This window comes from Nelumbo lutea, chromosome 7 (genome assembly GCF_056320005.1).
Source record: "Nelumbo lutea isolate HS-2025 chromosome 7, American lotus-T2T, whole genome shotgun sequence".
Classification (NCBI taxonomy): Eukaryota; Viridiplantae; Streptophyta; class Magnoliopsida; order Proteales; family Nelumbonaceae; genus Nelumbo; species Nelumbo lutea.
Genome location: NC_142690.1, coordinates 6,470,399 through 6,494,175, shown reverse-complemented (window position 1 = coordinate 6,494,175; position 23,777 = coordinate 6,470,399). Strand labels below are relative to the sequence as shown.

At 40.9% G+C, this 23,777-nt stretch overlaps 1 protein-coding gene across 8 annotated transcripts in view; it reads right to left on the bottom strand.

The window, feature by feature from the left end:
• LOC148844857 (protein SEMI-ROLLED LEAF 2-like) overlaps positions 1 to 23,777 on the bottom strand; it is a 208,966-nt gene that overhangs the window by 125,158 nt on the left and 60,031 nt on the right. For 5 of the 8 annotated variants that reach the window (XR_016101990.1, XR_016101993.1, XR_016101991.1 and 2 more), the window contains one exon: positions 10,616 to 10,663. The exons of the other annotated variants lie outside the window; for them this stretch is intronic. Coding sequence is in view for 2 of the 5 variants with exons in the window: in XM_088953713.1 (XP_088809839.1) it covers positions 10,616 to 10,663 (48 nt within the window). In the remaining 3 variants the exon portion in view is untranslated. The remainder of the gene's footprint in view (positions 1 to 10,615; positions 10,664 to 23,777) is intronic. 8 annotated transcript variants of the gene reach the window in all.

Genomic DNA, 23,777 nt, shown 5'->3' with positions numbered 1-23,777 from the left:
TATACTGATGTTGACTGGGCCGGTTCTATGTCTGATAGGAGGTCTACCACAGGCTATTGCACTTTTCTTGGGGGTAATCTGGTGACATGGAAAAGTAAGAAGCAGACAGTCGTGGCGAGAAGTAGTGCAGAGGCAGAATATTGAGCTATGGCACATACTACTTGTGAATTAGTGTAGCTAAGGAACCTTCTACAGGAGAAAGGATACAATATTAACACTCCAATGAAGCTCTATTGTGACAATCAGGCTGTAACAAGTTGATTGTTAGTGTAGTTTAGGGGTATTTCTGTCTTTATACTTATGTTTAGGTTGCTGATCTGTAATATTATATTAGAACTAGTGTCCCTCACTTAAGTAAGGGCACATGTGCCTTTTCCATTATGTTAGTAATATAAAACATATCTGGCCGAATGGGAGAAGTGATTTTTCCCTTATTCGAACCAGACTTTTCTTCTCTCCTTTCTCTCTCTCTTTCCTTATTTCTTCTTCTCTCTTCTTGGCTGTTACCAGACTAACAGAACTCAAAGGAAGGCCGAATCATAATAAAATCCATTTTAATTAATTTCTTGTGAGGTGTCCCACTTATTTATGAGGGGATGCCACTTGTCCTACTCTAACAAGAGGACTATTTTCCCTCTTTTAACCACTTGAAGTGGGGGGACACATGTCATCCTAGGGGAGAGAGTTATTTTCCCTCCTCTAACCACTTGAAGTGGGGGGGGGATACATGTCACCCTAGGAAGAAGGATTTGTTTTCCCTCCTCTAACCACTTCAAGTGTGGGGAACACATGTCACCCTAGGAAGAAGGATTTGTTTTCCCTCCTCTAACCACTTGAAGGGGGGGGGGGGGGGGGGACACATGTCACCCAAGGGGAGAGAGTTATTTTCCCTCCTCTAACCACTTGAAGTGGGGGGGACACGTATCACCCTAGGAAGAAGGATTTGTTTTCCCTCCTCTAACCACTTGAAGTGGGGGGGACACATGTCACCCTAGGAAGAAGGAGTTATTTTCCCTCCTCTAACTACTTGAAGTGGGGGGACACTTGTCACCTTAGGAAGGAAAAGTTTTCTTTTCCCTCCTTAACCCATTTCAAGTAGGGTGACACTTGGCACTCTAAGAAGAGGGGAGTGGGGAGTTACTTAACCACCTCCCTCCTCTATATAAACCCCTCTCTTACAAGGAGAAGAGGTTAATGCCTTTTTGTTGGCTATTACTAATTGATTTGCAAGATTTCTAGCATTAAGAAACAAGTGGGAAGAGAAAAGAGAAGAAGATTGGTGTGGAGAGCATAAAAGAAAAAGGAAGAAGAAGGTAAGGAATCTTGTGTTCTTCCTACACCTTGTCAATATGATACTCCTTGTGCTTCTCACATGAAATGGAAGCCCATATTCTATCAATTCCTCTCACTCCTTTCTTTCTTCCTTTTATTTTTTCTTTTATTCCTTGTTTCATATTGAAATACATGTAAGGAGACAACCATCTACAGCCTTGTTCATGAAACTTGGCTGATTATGGTTCCTTATAACCTACTAACCTATGTGTGAGGGGAAAAACAATCTACACCTTGTTCATGAAACTTGACTGATTATGGTTCCTCACAGCATGATAATACACACAACCATAATTTAAAGGCCATTTGTAGCCTTATTGATGAAACATGCTTTTTATGATACCTATTTACTTGTTATGCATACAATGTTTGTTTCTTTATATGCTGGTTTTCTCTCACATAAGAGGGAATATATGCCAGAATTCTCCTTTGAAAATTCTGTAGAAAATTCATACTTAGTTTAGTCTCTATTTATTGGTACTTCTGAATCAGAATCAAAAGGTTTTCTCTACCCCTAGCAGAGATGTAATTAAGGGAATATCTACGTGATTTTCTGAATGGGGATTACCCAAATAACAAAAAAACCTAGTTATTAGTCTAATTGGGTGAATTATGTTATGTGAGGAATTATACTAAAAAAATTCCACTAACATAATTTTGGCACGCCTGGTGGGACCCATTCTCCTTTACATCTCTGATGAAAGAAGTTGAAATGAAAATAGGCTAAAACTAAAAAAAAAATGGTGATGGTTCATATAGTATCCTTATATTTGTATTGTGCCTATACAGGAAGAACTCATGGCACCAAAAGTAATTGTTCACTACCTTGAACTGACTGCTGCAGAAAAGGAGAAAATGGGGGGGGGGGGGGGGGGGGGGGGGCACTCAAAGAAGCCTTCCTACAAAGCAATATTCACTATGGATGTAAATCCCCTTGCTGCTACCACCATGGCCTCGGTTCCTAAGACCAAGAAGAAGATTAAGAAGGAAAAAAAGAGAGAAGTCACTAAGACCTCTTCTGCAAGAAATAGGTTACGTATACAAGCTATGCTCAACTCTGCCAAAAGGGTAGGTTTTAAGCCTCCAAAGGCAAAGGTAACTAAGAAGGTTGCCTCATCAACCTTGAAGATCACAAAATCAAGGGCGGTCTCTCCAGTAAAGGCTGCCAAACCAAGGGCTAAAGTGATTGCCCCAACTCAAATCATGATCGGAACCATTCCCGTGAATTTGCCAACTCCTCTAGAAGCACTAGTCATGATGGTGACCATCTCTGAAGAAAACTCTACTTCCAAAACCTTTACCGAGGTTTCAAAGGAAAAGAATGAAAATGCTCCTACTTCATTGCAGCTGAAACCTCGAGTTATTGAACTCGGGTCATCAAGTGTAAATGACTCTACCCTTCGTTGAAAGAAAGTTGTTTTCAATCAAAGTTCTCCCCTTACAAAAGAGGCATCAAGAGAATCTTCCAATGTTATTCGTAGGTCTAAAAGATCTTCGAAGACTAAGAAATCTCAAGTTGAAGCCTCTATGTCACTTGCTGGTTTGCAGCAAGACAATAACAAAAATCAAAATCAGATATGGAAGCAAAGAAATGGGCATTCATATCAGGATATATGTATGCAAAGCAAGCAGAGATCTTTTTCAAGTTGGGGGCATACACCATGCCCACCAAAGAACTTAGACACTATAAAGGACCCATCACAAGAGTGAAGGCTCGATTATTACATAGTTGGGAGGATACCTCAAGTGTAAGTTCAGGCAGTCAGTTAGAATCAACCCGATGTATGAAGATCCTAAATCATTAATTCAAGACATAGAGTTTATGGAAGAAATATCTTCTCAGTTTCAGGAAAGTGTAATCATTGCAGATGACCAAGAACCAATTTCTATGCCAGTTCTTGTAACAGGAACTTCAAGCCTAAAAGAACAAATCCAAAATATGCAACGAAGTCTGGTTGAAAAGGATGCCGAAATTGCATCCCTAGATGCACAATTGGCATCTCAAGCTAGCAGTTCCACTAAGAAAACTTCATAGCAGTCTATTCCAGTTCCTACCCCCACTTCTCAATTGGATTTAAAGGCATTGATTGTAGAAGGAATTAAGGAGTTGCAGGCATCATTGACTCCACCAGTCCTCGGATACAGGAAACCGTATCCTGCCCACTATGATACACTCCCATTTGCTTCAGTATATCAAAAGCCCAACTTTGAGAAGTTTGATGGAATAAATGGGTTTCCCCATGAACATTTGGCCCATTTCTATTTAGCATGTGGTGAATCAACAATGTTTGATGCCTTATTAATAAGGCAATTTGTGCAATCTTTGAAAGGAGCAGCTTTTACCTAGTACACACAATTAGCCCCAGGATCAATTATCACATGGGATGATATGCAACGTGCTTTCTTAGCACAATATGTGAGCTCCAAGAGGAAATTATCAATTACATACTTGGCTGAAATGAAACAGAGGCCAAATGAAAGTGTAAATGAATTCATTACACGTTGGAGAAACATGAATCTTTAGTGTGTTGAGCAATTAAAGGAAACTTCAGCAGTACAAATGTGTGCAAACAATCTCTTGCCAGAGATTGCTACTTTTGTAGGTACAGCAGAACCACAATCATTTGATGCATCGGTCTTTAAAGCCAGCAATGTGGAAAGACAAATTGTTAGGCAAAAGATTGTGGCACGCAAGCGTAATCCTCCTTCAGAAATTAGAAAGGATGGCAAAAAGCCTGTAGGCAAAGGAGAGGCTATGGCCACCTTTGTTAATGTTAAAAAGAAGGATAAGGCTAAAGGAAAGGATGTTCCTAAGCCCATGACTCTACAAGAAAGAAGGGAAAAGAAATGTTTCTTTGAAAATGAAGATGTACAAGGATTCTTTATGACCTTATGGTAGAAAATGCTATTAAATTGCCAAACCCAAAGCGACCATGTGATGTCAACAAGACAAAGGACCCAAAGTACTGTCCTCATCATAGGATGGTTAGTCATTGCATAAAAGATTGTTTTGTCCTGAAGGACATTGTCCAATCAATGATAGACAAAGGGGAAATTGAATTAGCCGAACCTCCTACAAAAGAGACTACTGCAACTACTAACAGTATATCTCTTCTAGAAGAAAAGACTCCAACTATTCATTCTTTATATGAATTAATGGCGCAGCCAAGCATGTTATGTCTTGATGACTCCTCTGCTTCGAAGAATGAAGAAAGTTGGCAGACAATTGTTAACAAAAAGCCAAGAGGGGTAGTTAAACCCTTAAAGAGAGAAAAGTCTACCTCTCGAGGTATCACTTTCAGGAGACATAAGGTTGCCAAGAAGAATAAGAAAATAAGGTCCAAAAAGAAGCCTCAGATAATTTTTGAGGATGAATATTGTTGAAGTTTGACCTGCCCTAGAATTCTGTCTTGTTCGTTGACTGTAAAGTAAAGTAAACAACAAGTAGGAGAAGAAAGAAGAAGAGAGAAAGGAGAGGAAAGAGAGAAAGGCTGGTTCGAATTAGAGAAAAGATTATCTCCCTAGATTCGGCCAGACCTGTTATTATATTACTAATTTGATGAAAAAGACTTAAGTGCCCTTCTTTAAGTAAGAAGCACTCGAACTAACATAACAGTACACATCAACCTTCTCAACAAGTACAAAGACCGAAATACCCCTTCACTAACACCACTAACACTCCCCCTCAAGCTGGTGAGTATATATCATATAATCCCAGCTTGTTACATATGTAGTCCACTCTCCCCCGACTCAAACCTTTTGTAAACAAGTCTGCCCACCGGTTTCCCGTACTAACATATGTAGTTTCTATCACCCCATTCAGCACCTTCTCTCTCACAAAATGACAGTCAACTTCAATGTGCTTGGTTCTTTCATGAAACACTGGATTGGAAGAGATATGAACTGCTGCCTGATTGTCACAATAGAGCTTCATTGGAGTACTGATGTCATATCCTATCTCCTGTAGAAGGTTCCTCAGCCACACTAATTCACAAGCAGTATGTGCCATGGCCCTATATTCTGCTTCTGCACTGCTTCTTGCAACAACTGTTTGCTTCTTACTTTTCCACGTTACTAGGTTACCCCCCAGAAAGGTGCAATAGCCTGTGGTGGATCGTCTGTCAGACATAGAACCTGCCCAATCAGCATCGGTGTATCCTTCTACTACCAGTTTTCCACCACTCCTGTACAACAAACCACGACCAGGAGCTCCTTTCAGATACCTCACAATCCTTAGCACTGCATTCCAATGTGGGACCAAAGGTTTCTGCATGAACTGACTCAACACACTAACCGCAAATGAAATATCTGGCCGAGTAATGGTTAGATAGTTTAGTTTGCCTACAAGCCGTCGATATCTGTCAGGGTCTTCAAATACTTCACCTATATCACTGCTCAGCCTCGTATTTGTTTCCATAGGTGTCTCAGCTGGTTTAGTACCCAACAACCATGTTTCTTCCAATAAATTGAGCACATATTTCCTCTGACACAAATTAATGCCATGCTTAGATCTTGCTACCTCTATGCCCAAAAAGTATTTCAACTTGCCAAGGTCCTTTGTCTGAAAGTGTTCCGGTAGGAATGCTTTCAATCTGTCAATGCCCATTTTATCATTCCCAGTCACAACGATATCATCCACATACACCACCAATATTATTTTGCCTGTTGAAGAGTCAAAACTGAAGACAAAGTGATCAACTTGGCACTGTTTCATACCAAACTTCTTGACCACCTCACTGAAACTACCAAACCATGCTCGAGGGGACTGTTTAAGTCCATAAATAGCGTTCTTAAGTCTGCATACCTTACCATCCTCCCCCTAAGCAACAAACCCTAGTGGTTGCTCCATGTAGACCTCCTCGAGCAAATCACCATGCAAAAAGGCATTTTTGATATCTAGCTGATGGAGAGGCCAATCATACATAGCTACAAGGATGATGACGACACGAATTGACCCAATCTTAGCAACCGGGAGAATGTCTCTGTGTAGTCAATGCCATAGGTTTGGGAGTACCCTTTGGAAACCAGCCGCGCCTTCAGGCGCTCAACATGACCATCTGGCAAGTACTTAATACTATACACCCACTTACAACCGACAGCCTGCTTCCCAGGAGGAAGAGCGGTGAGATCCCAAGTGTGATTATGATGCAGAGCAGAGAGCTCTCCTTCCATAGCACGGCACCACTCTGGAGAGGTAAGGGCTTCCTGGACATCCTTAGGAACAACCACGAAGGATAACAAAGAGATGAACTGGCGATGGGAGGCGGAGAGGTGGGTAAGTGAAACAAAATTGGAAATAGGGTGAAGGGTGCAAGTACGTTTACCTTTCCGGAAGGCAATAGGAAGATCTAGGTCTGAGGATGGTGTCGAAGCTGGAGTTGGATCTGTCGACGGTGATGAAGCTGGAGGAGCTGCAGCCGGTACATGCGGGCGATGTGTATACACGTGACGGATGGGTGGACGGTCAACCGACGGTGGCACCGGAGGCAAGGACGTAGGCATGACTGGAACCAGAGGAGGTGGATCAGCCACGAGAAGAGAAAGAGGAGGTGGTGATGAGGAGGAAGCAGCAGCACCGGACCCGACGAAGAACGGAGTAGACTCGAAGAATGTAACATCAACACATACCAAGGAACGACGAGAACTGGGATGATAACACTTATACCCTTTCTGAGTTCGGGAATAGCCAAGGAAGATACACTTCAGGGAACGTGCATCTATCTTGTCAGTCCCGGGATCCATATTATGAACGAAGCAGACACACCCAAATACCCGAGGAGGAAGCGGAAACAGAGACATGTTGGGGAATAAGACACTAAAAGGAGAGCGACCATCAAGGATAGACGTGGGCATCCGATTAATTAAGAAACAAGAGGTGAGCATTGCATCGCTCCAAAAGGTTTTGGGAACATTCATGTGGTGCATGAGGGAGCGTGCCGTTTCTACAAGATGGCGATTCTTTCTCCCAGCCACCCCATTTTGTTGCGGAGTGTAAGTACATGAAATTTGGTGTATAATGCCATGTTGGTCCAAGTATTCTTGAAAAGATGAAGACAAGTATTCACGTCCATTATCAGAACGGAAAATTTTGATGTGAATGCCAAATTGATTGCAGATCTCAGCATAAAATTTCTGGAAGATGGCAAATAATTCACTTCTTTCTTTCATTAAATAGAGCCACGTCATTCTTGAACAGTCATCAACAAAAATAACAAAATATCAGTATCCATTATATGACATCACTTTATAAGAACCCCAAATATCTGAATGAATTAAAGAAAAAAGACTCGACACACGATTATCGACCCTAGAACGAAAGGGAACACGATGGTGTTTCCCAAATTGACATGACTCACAATCTAAAACAGAAAGTTGACTCAATGAAGGGACTAAAGACTGCAACACTTTCAACGAAGGGTGACCAAATCTACAATGCCACTGGAGAGGAGAAATGGATGACTGAAAGGCCGTCGACGTTCGTCCACCACCATCAAGATAATACAGTCCACCGGTTTCATGCCCTCCACCAATCTTCATCCCCGTCTAGAGATCCTGAAAAACACACATAGAAGGGTAAAATGTGATGGAGCACTTAAGGAACTTGGTCAGCTTACTAACAGACATAAGATTAAATGGAAGCTTAGGTACATATAAAACAGAGGATAGGGATACAAGGTCTAGGTCAACATTACCAACACCACAGATAGATGATGTGGAGCCATTAGCAAGGGTAACAGATTGTGATGTTGAGCAATGAGTGAGAGATGAAAACACACCTGGAGTTCCCGTCATGTGATCGGAGGCTCCAGAATCAATAATCCAGGGGTTGGGTGTGGATGCCAAACAAGCCATACCTGAGTGTGCAAAGGAAGTTGTGTTCTGCTGCGACTTGGATTGAACAAACCTCTCATACTCATCCTGAGGAGCACTCACCATCTCCTTGCCTGGGCCATCTGAGGGAGTAGAAGGCATCGGGTCAGCTGACCGGTTCTCCTGTCTAGAGCTGAAACTGGTGTCACTAGTCATGGCATGGTTGGCCCACGTCGAGGGAGGACCATGTAAGTCGTAGCAGTAGTTAATGGTATGTCCATCCAATCCACAATGAGTACACTTCCGTGGACCCGAGCCACGTCCTCTACCACGAGCTCCCCCTGAATCTCTGCCTCCAGTACGACGACCACCACGGGTATGTGTAGATCCACCACTACCACTTCTGCCAGGTTGGGCTCCTCGAGCCCCACTTCTGCCACCTCGACCTCTCGACATTGCAAATGCTGATTTATCAGAGACATTAGAATCCATAGATCCAATGGAAGCCCTCCGAAGACGAGCAAACACCTCCTCTAAAGATGGAAGAGCAGATACCCCTAGTATTTGAGCTCGTACTGGTTCATACTCAGACTACTACCCCACCAGAAACCGTGTCACATCAAGTTGCTCTCGCTGTTGCCATTGAACAAAGCATCCTCCTTAACTTCTTTTTCCTCAAATTCCCTCTGCACCCAGTTTCAATTTTCCCTTAGAAAAACTTCGGAGGTCTCCACCTGATCCTCTACTTCTCTATGCCCCACCTTTAATTTTGACATAAAATTTTTCCTTCTTCTAGAGGCATAACTATGGAAAAATCTAGAGTTATTGTCTCCTTTCATCCATCTGACTCTTGATCTTTGCCTCCATAACACTTCCTCTTTCCTCACCACCTTCTCCCAATCTTTCCTTAATGACATTCTTTTGCTTCTACTTCCCTCGTCCAATTACTATTCTTCTTTTAATTGTATTTCATCTCTCTCTTATTGTCCTTGTAAATAGGTGCAGGTATTCATTCAAATAAACTTTCAATATCTTCTCTTTATCTCTTATGACTAAGTTGGGAAACCCTTGGAGTTCTGATCTCTTCGTGTGACAAAGAAATACATAATCCATTTTCCTCTCAAAGTAGTAAAATATATAATTGAATGAGGGGAATCTGTGATTTTGCAATAGTAGTAAAAATACAGTTATAAAGGAAAAATATCCATATAGATGTAAATCAGTCCTCAAATATTAGGTGTAAATTTGAAGATTAGAGGGAAAAAAAAGGAAGAGACGTAAGAGCAGCAGTACAAGAGAAGAAAATAGCGAAAAGAGAAGGAAGAAGAAGAAGAATCAAATTATCTTCCCTTTCTCCTCTAATCCTTTTTTATTAAGAATTAATGTTAGAGTAATGACAAGTATGCCCTTAAGTGGGCAGCCAGCTAGGCAGTAACATAAAGAGATTAAACAAAAAGAAATAACAGGCCCATTAAGAGAGGCCCATTAGCCAACAAGAAAAGAAAAGATATTTCAAGAGAAGATACTAGGACCCTTTCGGCCCAGTCTCTTTACACTCCCCCTCAAGCTGAGCATAGATGTCACTCATGCCCAACTTGCTTATATAGTGTGTCATTTTCCCTCTAGGAATTCCCTTGGTCAAGATATCAGCCAATTGTTCGTCTGATGTGATGAATGGCAAACAAACTTCTCCTGAGGAAACTCTTTCCCTTATAAAATGTCTATCAACCTCAATGTTCTTAGTTCTGTCATGTTGAACATGTGCAATGTTGATAGCTGCTTGGTTGTCACAGTAGAGCATCATTGGTTTCTCGTAGTACCAAGGGTGTGTGGGAAAAGAGGAAGAAGAAAAAAAAGGAAGAAATAGACATGCTCCGATACCAAGATGTAAATCAGTCCTCAAATATTAGGTGTAAATTTGAAGATTAGAGGGAAAAAAAAGGAAGAAGAGAAGTAAGAGCAGCAGTACAAGAGAAGAAGATGGCGAAAAGAGAAGGAAGAAGAAGAAGAATCAAATTATCTTCCCTTTCTCCTCTAATCCTTTTTTATTAAGAATTAATGTTAGAGTAATGACAAGTATGCCCTTAAGTGGGCGGCCAGCTAGGCAGTAACATAAAGAGATTAAACAAAAAGAAATAACAGGCCCATTAAAAGAGGCCCCCAATAAGAAAAGAAAAGATATTACAAGAGAAGATACTAGGACCCATTCGGCCCAGTCTCTTTACACGTATTTTGATTATCAACCCAAAAAATTGCAGACAGAGAGAAAAGAAAGAATAACAGAACAAGCTACAAAGTTCTGGTTAGTGTGCAAAAAAAAATTATACTAGCACAGTTAGGTGTAATTTCAAAAAGTATCAACACTGAAACTGAAGAGATAAACAAGAAAGACAGATGGAAATGAAACAACAAACCATTTTCAATGAATGGAAATTAAAACAAATAGATAAACAAAGAATATGAGCTGGCTTACAATATCAAATTCAGATGAAATATGGGAGTATTCACCCATGAACCAAACCTGGACGTCAGAGGAAGCATAAAACAATTTGAGTAGTGGTTCTAAATTACATGATAATCTCTAGGAAAGACAAGATGCCACAGAACTTGTAAAATGGAAGAAAGAAAAGAAAACACACAGATAATTTTAAACCATTACAAACAAATGGTGTCACAAGAATACCAAAAAAAGAAAAAGCGGGTTAGCCATGATGACATAGTGAGCCTATGAAACTTCTTGTAACATACTGATGATGTTTCAAGCTAAATGCAGAAAAAGGTTCATAAAAATAGTAGCACTCAATACTATGCCAATACTTTGATTTTACAATTTCTTTACTTCTTTTATTTTTACTACAGTATGGTCCTACCAATGGACTGAAGTAGTCTCCCAAAGCTTGATTTAACAGATTCAATAAGGTTGTTCAACAGGTGGGTTTCAAGCAATGCCTATTAGACCACTCATTTGTTTGTGAAGTGAGAGTAAGATAGTTGTATTGATTGTGTATGTAGAAGATAGTCATAATTGGCAATTGGGAGCTAGGGATAGTGAAGTTGAAGGAATTTCTTGCCTCTTAGTTTGAGGTAAAAGATCTAGGTCACCTTCAATACTTACTAGATTTTCTACAAGATTCTGGCAAGTTGGGATCCAAACCAGCAGACACACCCATTGAACAAAGCCATGGACCTTGGATATAGTGATGTAGAACCCCTTTCAGATGTTAAACAGTATAAGAGATTGGTTGGGAGAATACTGTATTTATCTATACATAGCCAGATATTGCCTATGCAGTAAATGTTCTAAGATAGCATACCTTGCAGCTGGCATGACTGTCTTTGTATTTTCTTTGTTGTCTGTATGGCCTGTAGTCATTGTATCATATTTGTATTTTTCTCTCCTTATTTTTTCCCTCTTTTGCTCCTCTTTGTAGGGTTCTCCGATGATATTTCATCACTTCCACATGTACTGCTCTTTTATCTTAATAAAATTTCTTTTTATTGATTACGAAAAAGTCTATACTAATGATGTTGGGCTGGATCCATAGATGAACATAGGTCTACTTCAAGTTATTATAACTTTGTTGGAGGTAATTAGTGGCATGGAGAACTAAAAAAAAACAATCTATAATGGTCAGATCTAGTTCTAAAGTCCAGTACTGTACCATGAATCGTGGGGTGGCAGAAGTGTTGTGTATTAAGAACTTGTTAGGAGAATTGGTTTTAGTGTGGAAGGTCTTGTGCCTCTCTACCGTGACACCAAGGCATCCATTAATATAGTTGCAAATCCTGTCTTGCAAGATAGCACAAAGCACATAGAGATTGACAAGCATTTTATAAGGGAGAAGATTGACAAGAAGGGGAAAGTGTGTACTCCCTATGTCCATTCTAAAGAACAATTGGCCGATGTACTTACTAAGGGTGTGAATACCCTGAAAGGGAGTGTTGTAATATTGTAATATGTTCTCTTGTAGGCATAAGAACATATTTGTCCTTTCTTCTTTTATTATGTCACCCTAAAAAGAAATAATGTGAGTTGGCAATTACCACTCTCTCTCTCTCTCTCAAACTTCTGTCTGATTTTCTCTCTTCTCTCTCCTTCTCTCCTTCTCTAATAGGTCAATTTCTCCATCAAACTACACAACCATTGGATGGAAATTGGAGGGATGAGATCAAGTCAACAATTATGAATTGATGATGGTTTGATGGTTCCAAGACCAAGGTTTTCCACTTGAGAGGAGATTTTAAATGGGAGTGGATATTTTAGAGTCTCAAATCCCATCTTGTTGTGAAAGGAAAAAAGTAACTCCATATGTAACAAAAGTAAGAAAACTTGGTAGGGTGGAGTGGAATTGAAGCATTAAATGAGGGGATTTTTGGAGAGAGGGGGAAATTTTACCAAGAAGTGAGCATTATTTGAAGGTTTACTGAAAAAGAACAATTATTTGAAAAAGAATTAAACCATACATCAGCCTAAAAGGTCATAATTTTACAAGGGTTTTTATGGAAATGCAATTTTTGTTAAACTTTCCATTTGCTACATTGTTAAGATTGGATTGGATTGGTCCAATAGCCATTTTATTTCAAATGTATTGGATTGAATTTTTCATAATTTGGGTTGAAATTATAGGATCCTCATCAGATTGGACCAGATCCATTCCAAATCTGGTCCATTTGACAGCTCTGGTAAGGGGCTGCAGCAATGTGACCCCCTATACTGTTTTTCTTCATCATGGTGGTGGAAGCATTGATCAGGGTAGTGAGAAGAGCGGTTGATGGAGACTGAATTGAGGGATCTAAGCGGAGTGCAGATGGCCCAACAGTAGCAATTTTACATTTTGCAGATGACTTCATCATCTTCACAAGAGTTCAGTAGGGAAACTTGCTATTTTTAGATGCTTGTAAGATTGTTCACATGTTTTGAGGCAACCTCAGGCTTAAAGGTGAATATTCAGAAGAGAGAGCTTATTCCAATTGGAAACATCACCAAAATTGGCAATCTGGATCAGATATTAGCTGCAGGGTCGGTTCTTAGCCATCAAAATTTTTTGGCCCTACCCTTGGGAGCAACCTTATACGTCCATTGAAACATGGGATCTTGTCATCAAGAGATTCAAGCACAGACTAGCTGGGTGGAAAAGGGGAGTTTTATCTAGGGGTAGGGAATTGGCACTGATTCATAGTGCACTATCAAATTTGATGACCAACTACTCCTTATTCATGGATCCCAAATTAGTCCTTAACACAATAGAGTGGCTGAGCTGAAACTTGTTATGGGATGGGCCAAATTATGTTAGGAAGATCCATCTAGTTTCTTGGGAGAAAATGTGCATACCAAAACTGGAAGGGGTGCGTGTATCTGTGTTTTAAAACCACTCAATCAAGCTTTACTTAGTAAATGGATTTGGAGGTATGGTTAGGAGAAAGAAGAGTTATGGATCACTATCATGAGGTGCAAATATGGCAGCCAAAGGTTGGATTGGGCATCAGCTCCTATCCTTGGGACCCATGGGTTGAGTATCAAGAGAGGGGTTTTTGCTCAGAATAAAAAGGTTTAGGTCTCTGAATGCTATTAACTCACCGAGGATAGGGTCTTGTGGTCTCCAATATTATGTAGGAATATCAATGACTAGGAATCTAGAAGTTTATGAGATGTTAGAGCAGATCAGATGGGTCCAGTTCATTCAAATCCAAAGGGATAGTAGATGATAAGGGCTAAGAGATCAGGCCTCTTCTTGGCCAGGTCTCTGAATGCTATTAACTCACTGAGGAAAGGGTCTTGTGGTCTCCAATATTATGTAGGAATATCAATGACTGGGAATCTAGAAGTTTATGAGATGTTAGAGCAGATCAGATGGGTCCAGCCCATTCAAATCCAAAGGGATAGTAGATGATAAGGGCTAAGAGATCAGGCCTCTTCTTGGCAAAGTCTTTTTATAGAGCTTTTGAAGGTCTAGCTAGTGTGACTGTCCATGGGTCTGGATCTGGAAGTTTTGCATGCCATTTAAGGTGATCTTTCTCACGTGGGCAGCAGCTCTTGATAACGTCCCCACAACTGATCATCTTATAGCAAGAGACCTACTCTAGAGAACACCTGTTATCTTTGTAGGGAGTGCTCCGAATCATCTAGATACCTGTTCATTCAGTGCATTCTATTGTGTAGACTCTGGTCCCCATTTCTTGCATCTGCTTGAGAGGCAACAAGCATTACCTCGAGATTTACAGGCTGGCCATTTCGGGGATTTAGACAATGGGGGTTTATTCTGTGGAGTTTGGTTCAATTTGGTGGTTTTCCGGACCCTCTGGAAGGAACATAACAGTAGGATATACAATGATAAGAAGTCCTCTGTGGAGGCCTTGTGTGGGAATGCCAAAAGGCTTTTAGTTCAGTGGGCTATGCCACAAAGAGTACTGTGGGATAAAGTTTCATCATTTCTGTAGTCAGTAGGTTTCAATTATTTTCCAAAATGATTTGTCACTGGGTAGAGTTTTTCTGTAAAGGATATTGCATATTCATGTACAGACAGCATACATATGTCTGAGGGAACTTTCTCCCTCCTAGGCTATTAATATGATTGTATACTCACTTGTCAAAAATATTATATACATATGCATACATACATACATATATATATATATATAGCACATAGAAGCTAGAAGTCAAGGACACAAATAATAACATTTCATTTAGAGAAGACCAGTTGACCCTAAACCAACATTAGAGAAAAAAGTAACTAAATTGCATCCCTTCCAGTCAAATATTTGGGTCTCCCGCTTGGGGTGAGTGGTGGTTCCTCTGCCATCTGGGACCCAGTTATTGAGAGATTGGAAAGGAAGCTGGCTTCTTGGAAGGCTAAATACCTATCTTTTGGGGGAAGGGTGACTCGGATTAAGAGTACCCTCTCCAATCTGCCTACCCACTTTCTATCTCTGTTTTCCGTTCCTAGGAAGGTTGCAAATCAGATTGAAAAGCTTCAAAGGAATTTTCTTTGGAGAGGCTGGGAGGAGGAGAAAAGTGCACTTGGTGAGTTGGGAACAAGTCTGTCTCCCCAAATCTGAAGGGGGGTTAGGTATAAGGAAGCTGAAACAATTTAACTCTGCCCTCCTATGTAAATGGATTTGGAGATTTGCTGTGGAATCTGATGCTTGGTGGAGGTCTCTTATTGCCAGAAAATATGGTGTGAGTTGGGGCAATTGGAGAACTAAGGATCCCCCTCCTAACTGGGGTATCTCTCTGTGGAAAAGGATAATGAAGCATTGTCCAGATCTGGCCAGGGGGATCTCAATCAGGGCTAATAATGGTAATAGGACCAAATTCTGGAAGGACTCTTGGTGCACAGATGCTCCTCTTGCTGAGTCCTTCCCACTCCTATTCCAGTGTGCTTCAGATCAAGAGGCCTCAGTTGCTGAGTGCTATAGTACTTCTGGTGGTTCAGTTCTTTGGACTCCTTCTTTCCGAAGAAATCTCTTTGACTGGGAGGTGGATGAGGCAGTGAAGCTCCTGGCCTGTCTCCAGTTTCAAGAGTTGGATTATAGCTCAGAGGATAAGTGGCTTTTGGAAGTGGAATTCAGATGAGATGTTTTCAGTTAAATCATTGGCTGCTGTGCTTGGTAGGAGGGCTGTTCCTGATTTCCCAGTTCAGCAAGTGTGGAATCCCATTAGTCCGACTAAAGCCAGTTTCCTGGTTTGGACTATGGCTCTTAATAAATGCCTTTCCAAGGAGAACCTTGTGAGCAGGGGATTTCAGATTTCAGACTTATCTTGCAGCTTATGTGGGTGCAGTGCTGAATCTACTGATCATTTATGTATTCACTGCCCGTACTCTAATCAGCTGTAGAACCACTTCCTCAGCTCCTTGAAAGTTTGTTGGGTGATGCCGAGGTCAGTAAAAGAGCTGTTATGTGGCTGGCATATCGTGGGCTTGAGCAAGAAAAAGAAGACTTTATGGAAGATGATTCCGTGTGCTGTAATTTGGTGTATCTGGACCGAGAGGAATAGAAGGGTGTTCAGTAATAAGTTTCTAAGTCTGGAGGACTAAACTCAGAAGTTAGTGGGCAAGCTGATTTCTTGGTTGTCTGTGGCGGCAGATTTTAGAAACTGTAATGTGCCAGATGTACTTTTTTCTTTGTCTTGATGGCTTATGTAATTGCTGAATAGATCGGTCAGCCTGTTCAGGGACTGATCTCAGCCTCTTGTGTGTATTTCTTTTTCAATAAATATTACTTCACCTTTTCCAAAATAAAAAATAAAAAAATCAAATCGAGTATTTTCAGAAAAAATTAACTAATATATAAAAAATCATATAAGCGCAACATAACTAACAGAATCCTATAGGTTTCAGGTCTCTGTAGTGTATGAATGCATTGAAAGAAACCACATTTGATTGCATTGAATATCAGTGGAGAGTAACAGAGATCAATTGGGATTTTAACAAGTATTCAATTGTACAAAGCGAAGAATTTAGGAATTATTCTCTCTTTCAACTATTTATTTAAGGGCCATTACTTGGTGTAATGGTAAAACCTCAGGCTGTCAAGCATGAGAAAGAGGGTTCGAGTCTGAGAGCGGGCACTTTGTGCAAAAAAAGCCAAAGGTTAGGACTGTATCCAGTCCAGCCCTCCCAAGACCCCAGATAGCTGGGATCAACATTTGGCAATGACCTTTTCATCTGGTTATTTATTTATTTTCTGATTAACAACTTAGAGGTCTATTAGGTCATTGCTAATAAATATTTAAAAATTAAAAAAAAAAAAAAACTAAGAGTTTTTGAGTCCAGTTGGTGATAGAACATCTTTGAGAGCTAAACTTCCTGGTCTAGTCCAAGGATGAAAGCCCAAGGCTCAAAGCCCAACGCTCCAATACAGTAACTTAGCATCCATGGTCCTATAATTCTGTCCATTCAACCTATTACAATCTGAATTTCCCTCAACAATGAGACCCACAAGTACCAAGGACAGAAAGATGTAATCCCCACAAAAGAGATAGTGTCACTTCTCTCACTGCATTTCTGTAACCCACCAATCCTGAATACCTAAGAATGATCATGCCATTTCTGTTTTTAGAATTAATGAAGCCAAAACTGTAACTCAGTTTCTCAAACTCTTAACTCTGATCCTTAAGTCCTAATCTTATCCTTAATTAAGCTTGTTGAAATAGTTTATTTTATATTTAGATTCTTATTCTGCTTAGTTAGGGTCTGTTTGGTCTATTTAAAGTAGTTCTTTTATTACTGTTCTTGTACTTTAATCTAATTAGGGGCACAAGGGTCTTTTCCCTTTTAATTATTGTCGCCCTATAAATATTAGGGAGAAAGACGGTTCAGCCCAGGGTCAGAATTTGTAGGCTCAAAGTACTGTAGGGGTAGGTGCCAGCTCGGACTTGATGCCAATTCACGGGTGGGTGTTGGTGCATAGAGTGTGGGTTGTTGACATTTTGAATGTTTATAGCTCTGCAGTGGAAATCAGAAATCTGCATTGGGCCTGTCCGTACTTATCAGTAAATATTAATGTAATCTGGCACCACCAGACAGAAGTTTGAGTTCGCCAATCTTCTTTCTTTTCTACCATCTCCCTTCTCTCTCCCTCCCCTTCTTCTTCTTGTTTACTGCTGTTCGTCCACTGCTAAGATGGTATCAGAGCTGTTAGACAGTTTTGTATGCCCTTAGCTTCAATCTGATTTGATGTACTTTTGTTATTTAGTGGAAATAAACAAAGTGCATGTTTGATTCATGTTGTTTGGTTTAATTCTGTGTAAAACCCTAAAACTGGACATTTATAGAGACTCATGTTAGTTTTAAATGTTCACAGCCGTTGGATAAGTCTGGGGAGATTTATCCTGCCAAGGCTGATACTGGTGTGCCACCAAGTGTTGGGATGGCCTGTCTCAGCCATCAGGGTAAGACTCGAGGCACATGCAGTATGGGATTACTTGAATCCTTGAACCGGACCAGATTTCCAGTATTGCCCTGGACCTTGGAGATAGATGGGCAAAACTGGAAAGTTACACCTAACCCCTAGACTCGATTATGACATTTCACTAGGTGTTGGATCAGGCTGCCTTTGATATGCCATTCAGTGAGATCCTTAGCGGGGATCAAAACCTGGGTATGTTGGGGCAGTTTGAGAATTCATCTGAGTGGGTGATCATAGTGACAGAATCAGCCACTTTGTCGGACAAAGGGTAATGATCGGGAATGCACTCTCTCTGATGGAAACCAAACTGCGGGCAGTTGATTTCAATCGTTGGAATTTTGTTTTGCAAAATTAATATATTTTTATATATATGTACGGTTTCGAATTGTTTGCAAATGGTTTTAATTCCCGGGATCCATGTGAGAGGAGAGTGCGGCACTATACCTTGCAGCCGAGGGAGAGGTCCTCTCTTGTCGGGCAGTGCTTGATCATTAAGGGCTGAGAGGTTAAGTGTAAGACCATTGAGGATCATACCTGATGGGCTAATCTTGCACCTGCCCACAGTCCCTGGGTTTTTATAAGATGGCTTGGCCCAGGGACCACTTAATGTAAGTGTTGGGCCCATAGGGTCCATATGATGGACTCAAGGGGTTCATTGAGTTTTTCAGTGAATTCGGCTGGGCCTTGTATTAAAGGCTGGGCCGAACCCATGTGGCTGGTGTGTAGATCAATGCTTGGGTCCCACGCCATACAAAGAAGCCCAACTGGGCAGCAGATTGAAAAGTAATTAGACACTGAACACTTAATGGGCCAAAAGCCCATTTCGAGGTGGGCTGATATGATCACCCATCCATGGGGCGAATTTGAGATTAAAGTTAGTAAAAGGATTGGGCCTTTTAGCCTTATCCACTCTTAGAGACCAAATTCAAATTAGATTTGAATCTGGTAACCTCCTGATAAGATCAGGAGTAAGCTAACTCCATCTGCAGAAAAGGATTAAGATTATCCCCTATCCAAATACTGATTTGGATTGGGATAACTCCTAAAAAGGAGGTTTCTTAATCAAGAAGAAAGGAGGAGATTTCGAACCACCTTGAAGAGGTATAGGATACCTCCTGCAAATTCAGATCTGATCTGATTCATACTCTCCAGAAAAACAGAAAAAGCAGTTCAGCCTTTTTTTTTTTTGGAAATCCTCCTCCTGCCGCCGCCATCTGCCTTTGCAAGATTAGATCTTTGTAGAGAAGAAAGTCAAGAAATCTGTTCTTGACATCAGTCTTGCAAGAAAGACTGAAAAGGATTCAGTGTTTAGTACTTCCAGAGGATTCTTGTGAAGGATCCAATGTGTAGGACGCACCCTGCTGGTTCTGTTCCATTCACAGCTGTGTCATCTTCAGCAGGAACGGATCTTGGAGCATTCTTTGGGCGTGAACACCAACTTTGGGAGATACTGCTTCTCCGGATCAGGTATATTCCTCCCATTTATCTTTTGGTACAGATCTGGTTTGATTATGGTTCAAGTAGGATCCTCGAATATTGTATTCTAAATTTAGGGAATATGATTCCCAGTTGAGAGAAGGTAGGAAATTTTTGAAATTCGCCCACCCATTCCGCAACCTTTATGGCGTCCATTAGATGGATCCTACCATTCTTTCAAGAGCAACTCTACTGGATTTGAGAGCAAATCAAACAAGGTCTTCCCCTTCATTTTGCTGTCTTCTCCAGACTGAGAACAGAAAAACTGACCTACAACTGATACAAGTCTTCTCCTTTTTCTTCTCTTATCTTGGTCGTGGGCCAAGAAAAAACTCAATGAAGCTGGTCTGCTGAATGATGTCAGAAAAAATTGTGAGATTTAGACCTCTTTTCTTGGATCGTGCGATCCTGTACCCGTGAAAGGGATGCCTGTAGGTCATGGATGACCTGTTATTTCCCAGTTTTGGTGTGACTACAACATTCTGAGGATCTCTCTGGTGGTTAATGCACATAGACACTCTTGGAAGCTTGGTAGGCTGGAACGGTTAATTCCGTACAAGTCTGAAATCAATCTAAACCTTTTTTTTTTTTTGAGAATTGGTGCTGGTCTGTGTTCAGTTTGTGTCCAACCCGAACTGTGTGCACGTGGACTGCTTATTTGGAGTGCTTCTAGGATTTGTTTTGGTGTCAAGAGGGATCCTAAGTTGTGTGTTGAAACTAAATAGTGTCCTTAACCATATCCTCTGAGAATTCTGCAACTTCTGGGGTTTCAGGAGGTCAAAACAGAATGAGTGGAGGGATGGATATGAGTTTTCCCATGGCTGTAATTCCCTTTGATGAACTGAACTACCTTGAATGGTCTAGAGGAATTAAACTCTACATTACTGCTAGGGGGAAAATAGGATATATTGGTAAAGTGAAGGAACCTAAGACTGGAACTGCTAAATATGACAAGTGGAACCAAGCAAATAGTATAGTGATGTCATGGCTCTTGGTTTCCATGCAGCCACAAGTAAGGAAAACACTCATGTGGGCTTAAACAGCTTGTGAAATATGGGAACAAGCGAAATCTACCTATTCGGAGCAGAGGCACTATGCCAAGATATATCAACTGTGTTAGAATGCTCGAGTCAGGGGTATTTTGGTCATTCTGGTGTATCTTATTGAAAGTGAAATGTCTATTGTATCTGAGTTTAAGTTATGTGTCCCATCTTCTATGAGGGACAAAATTGTCTTTCTTGTAACTCAAGTTTTTCATGAATAAAAGTCAAGTGGATCAGCTAGGAGAAGTACTTTTGTACATCCTCTCTTTTAGTCTGGTTGAACACTCTTCTCCTCTCCTTCTTCTTTCTCTTTTCTTTCTTCTTTCTTCATCTCTACTTTGACCTAGAAACAACTAGGGTTTATTCACATGGTATTAGAGCATTAAGGTCAGGTGTTCGTTTTCTTGCTGCTGTCTTCTTCCTGGGTTTGCCGCCAGCTTCACATCCTACAGCTGATCTGATTGAAGACTCGATAAAGGGCTGAAAAGGAGTTGTCGTTTTGAGGGCCCAAGTTGAGAATGCCTCTGGCCGGTGCTATGGTGGTCGTTGAAGTGGTATACTAGACCCTCTATTCAATGTACGAAGAGGGCTGGTCGTATACAGGTATGGACACTGCTGTCGTGTGTTCAGAAATGGACTGTGAATGCTGATTTTTTGTATGCTTCGAAAGTTAGTTGTTGTGGTGCTGGGTGAAACTGATACACATATCAGTCTTTTTTTTTGTGTTTTCTTGCTCACATGTGTGCTGAAAGAAGAGTGGTAGACTGCTGATGTCCACGACAGCAGTGGTGTGGTGTTGATTGTGTTGTGGTGGCTGACATATCTATGTTTTTAAATGCTTATAAGTGAACCCCTAGACCTTGTGTGTAATCAGTTCTACAGTTTGCAGAACAAGTGTTCGATGAAATGACTGAGTAATTTCAGTAGTGGTGTGTTGGGTGTAAATGGGTCTATACAATGAAGCATCTTCCTGATGGCAATGTGGAATTATTGAAGGCACGGTTAGTGGCCAAGGGCTATTCTCAGTTATATGGTGTGTGGACTATATGGAGACATTCTCTCTTGTGGCTAAAATTGGTTCAGTTCGGGTGTTGATCTCATTGGCTACTACGTATGATTGGCCTCTCCTACAACTTGACATAAAAAATGCCTTCCTACATGGTGATCTTGTTGAGGAGGTGTATATGGAGCAACCACCGTGGTTTGTTGCTCAGGGGGAGGCTAGTAAGGTGTGCAGGCTCAAAAAGGCAATCTATGGACTGAAACAATCTCCTCGTGCATGGTTCGGTAGGTTCAGTGAAGTGGTGAAGGCTTTTGGGATGAAACAGTGTCAGGTTGATCATTCCGTGTTTAGCTATAACTCGAAAGATGGAAACATCTTGCTAGTCGTGTATGTGGATGATATTGTCATAACTGGAAGTGACAACAATGGATTGACAGGCTAAAAAAATTCTTACAGGACCACTTCAATACGAAAGATCTGGGGAAGCTAAAGTATTTCTTAGGAATAGAAGTTGCGAGGTCAAAACAGGGGATCAACCTATGTCAGAGGAAATATGTTCTTGATCTACTTGAAGAAACAGGGTTTTTAGGTTCTAAACCAGCAGAGACTCCTATGGAACTCAATGCCAAGTTAAGTGTGGATACAGGTGAAGAGTTTGATGATCCTGGAAGATACAGAAGGTTGGTGGGAAAGTTCAACTACCTAACCATTACTCGACCAGATATATCATTTGTTGTGAGTGTGGTGAGTCAGTTTATGCAATATCCCTGGGTTCCTCACTAGGAAGCTGTTCTGAGAATTGTTAGGTACCTAAAGGGTGCTCCAGGTCGTGTTTGTAATACAAAAAGGAGGACCTCTTGAGATAGTAGGGTATACAGATGCTGATTGGGCTGGCTCTATATCAGACAAGAGGTCAACCACAGGGTATTGTACCTTCCTGGGTGGCAATCTTGTAACTTGGAAGAGCAAGAAGCAGCATGAAACTATACTGTGATAACCAAGTTGCTGTTCACATCTCATCCAATCCCGTCTTCCATGAAAGAACTAAACATATTGAGGTGGATTGTCACTTTGTGAGAGAGAAAGTGATAAGTGGGGTAATAACTACATCTCATGTGAGCTCAGGAAATTAGTGGGCAGATATCTTCACAAAAGAATTGTCTCGGGGAAGAATAGATTACATTTGTAACAAGTTGGGATTATATGATATATACTCTCCAGCTTGAGGGGGAGTGTTAGAATGCTCGAGTTAGGGGTATTTTGGTCATTTTGGTGTATCTTATTGAAAGTGAAATGTCTAGTGTATCTGAGTTTAAGTTATGTGTCCCATCTTCTATGAGGGACAAAATTGTCTTTCTTGTAACTCAAGTTTTTCATGAATAAAAGTCAAGTGGGTCGGCTAGGAGAGGTACTTTTGTACATCCTCTCTTCTAGTCTGGCTGAACACTCTTCTCCTCTCCTTCTTCTTCTTTCTCTTTTCTTTCTTCTTTCTTCTTCTCTACTTTGACCTAGAAACAACTAGGGTTTATTCACAAACTGCAAGAATCTTCCACTTGCAAGCAAGGGGAGAGAAGTCTCTCAGTGTACTACTCAGATCTGACATCAATACTGAAGGAACTGTATCATTTCCAAAATGTGAATTGGAAGTGTGATGAAGATGCAAGGGCCTACAAGTCACGTGTTTCCCAGCAACAAGTATTTGCTTTTCTTTTGGAGTCGAATCTTACATATGAGTCTATTAGGGTACAGATCTTGGGAAGTAAAGGTTTACCTTCAATTCGGGAAGTTTATGCCTTAGTTCAATCTGAAGAGAGCAAAAGAAGTGTGATGAATTGTGCAGAAGGGGAGCCGGTTGCTCTAGACGTCCGAGGAGGTACAAATTCAAATGTCGGAGGCTCTTTTTAGAAGGGTGATTCACAAAAGAGAGTGGATGACAAAGACAAACTTTAGTGCACTCACTATCAGAAGACCAGTCACACTAGAGACACATGTTGGGACCTCCATGGGAAGCCTAAATGGGCTCAGGAATTGAGTAAGAAATCAGAATCTGATCAGAGTAAGAAGCCAACCCAACAGAATAAGAAGATATATAACTCAACAAATGTGGCATCTCAAGAGACTAGTCCCATGGTACCTCAAGAGCAGGCCCCTAGTTCTAACCACAAGGAAGAGATTATCAACTCCTTTCGTGATCATTTGGAATT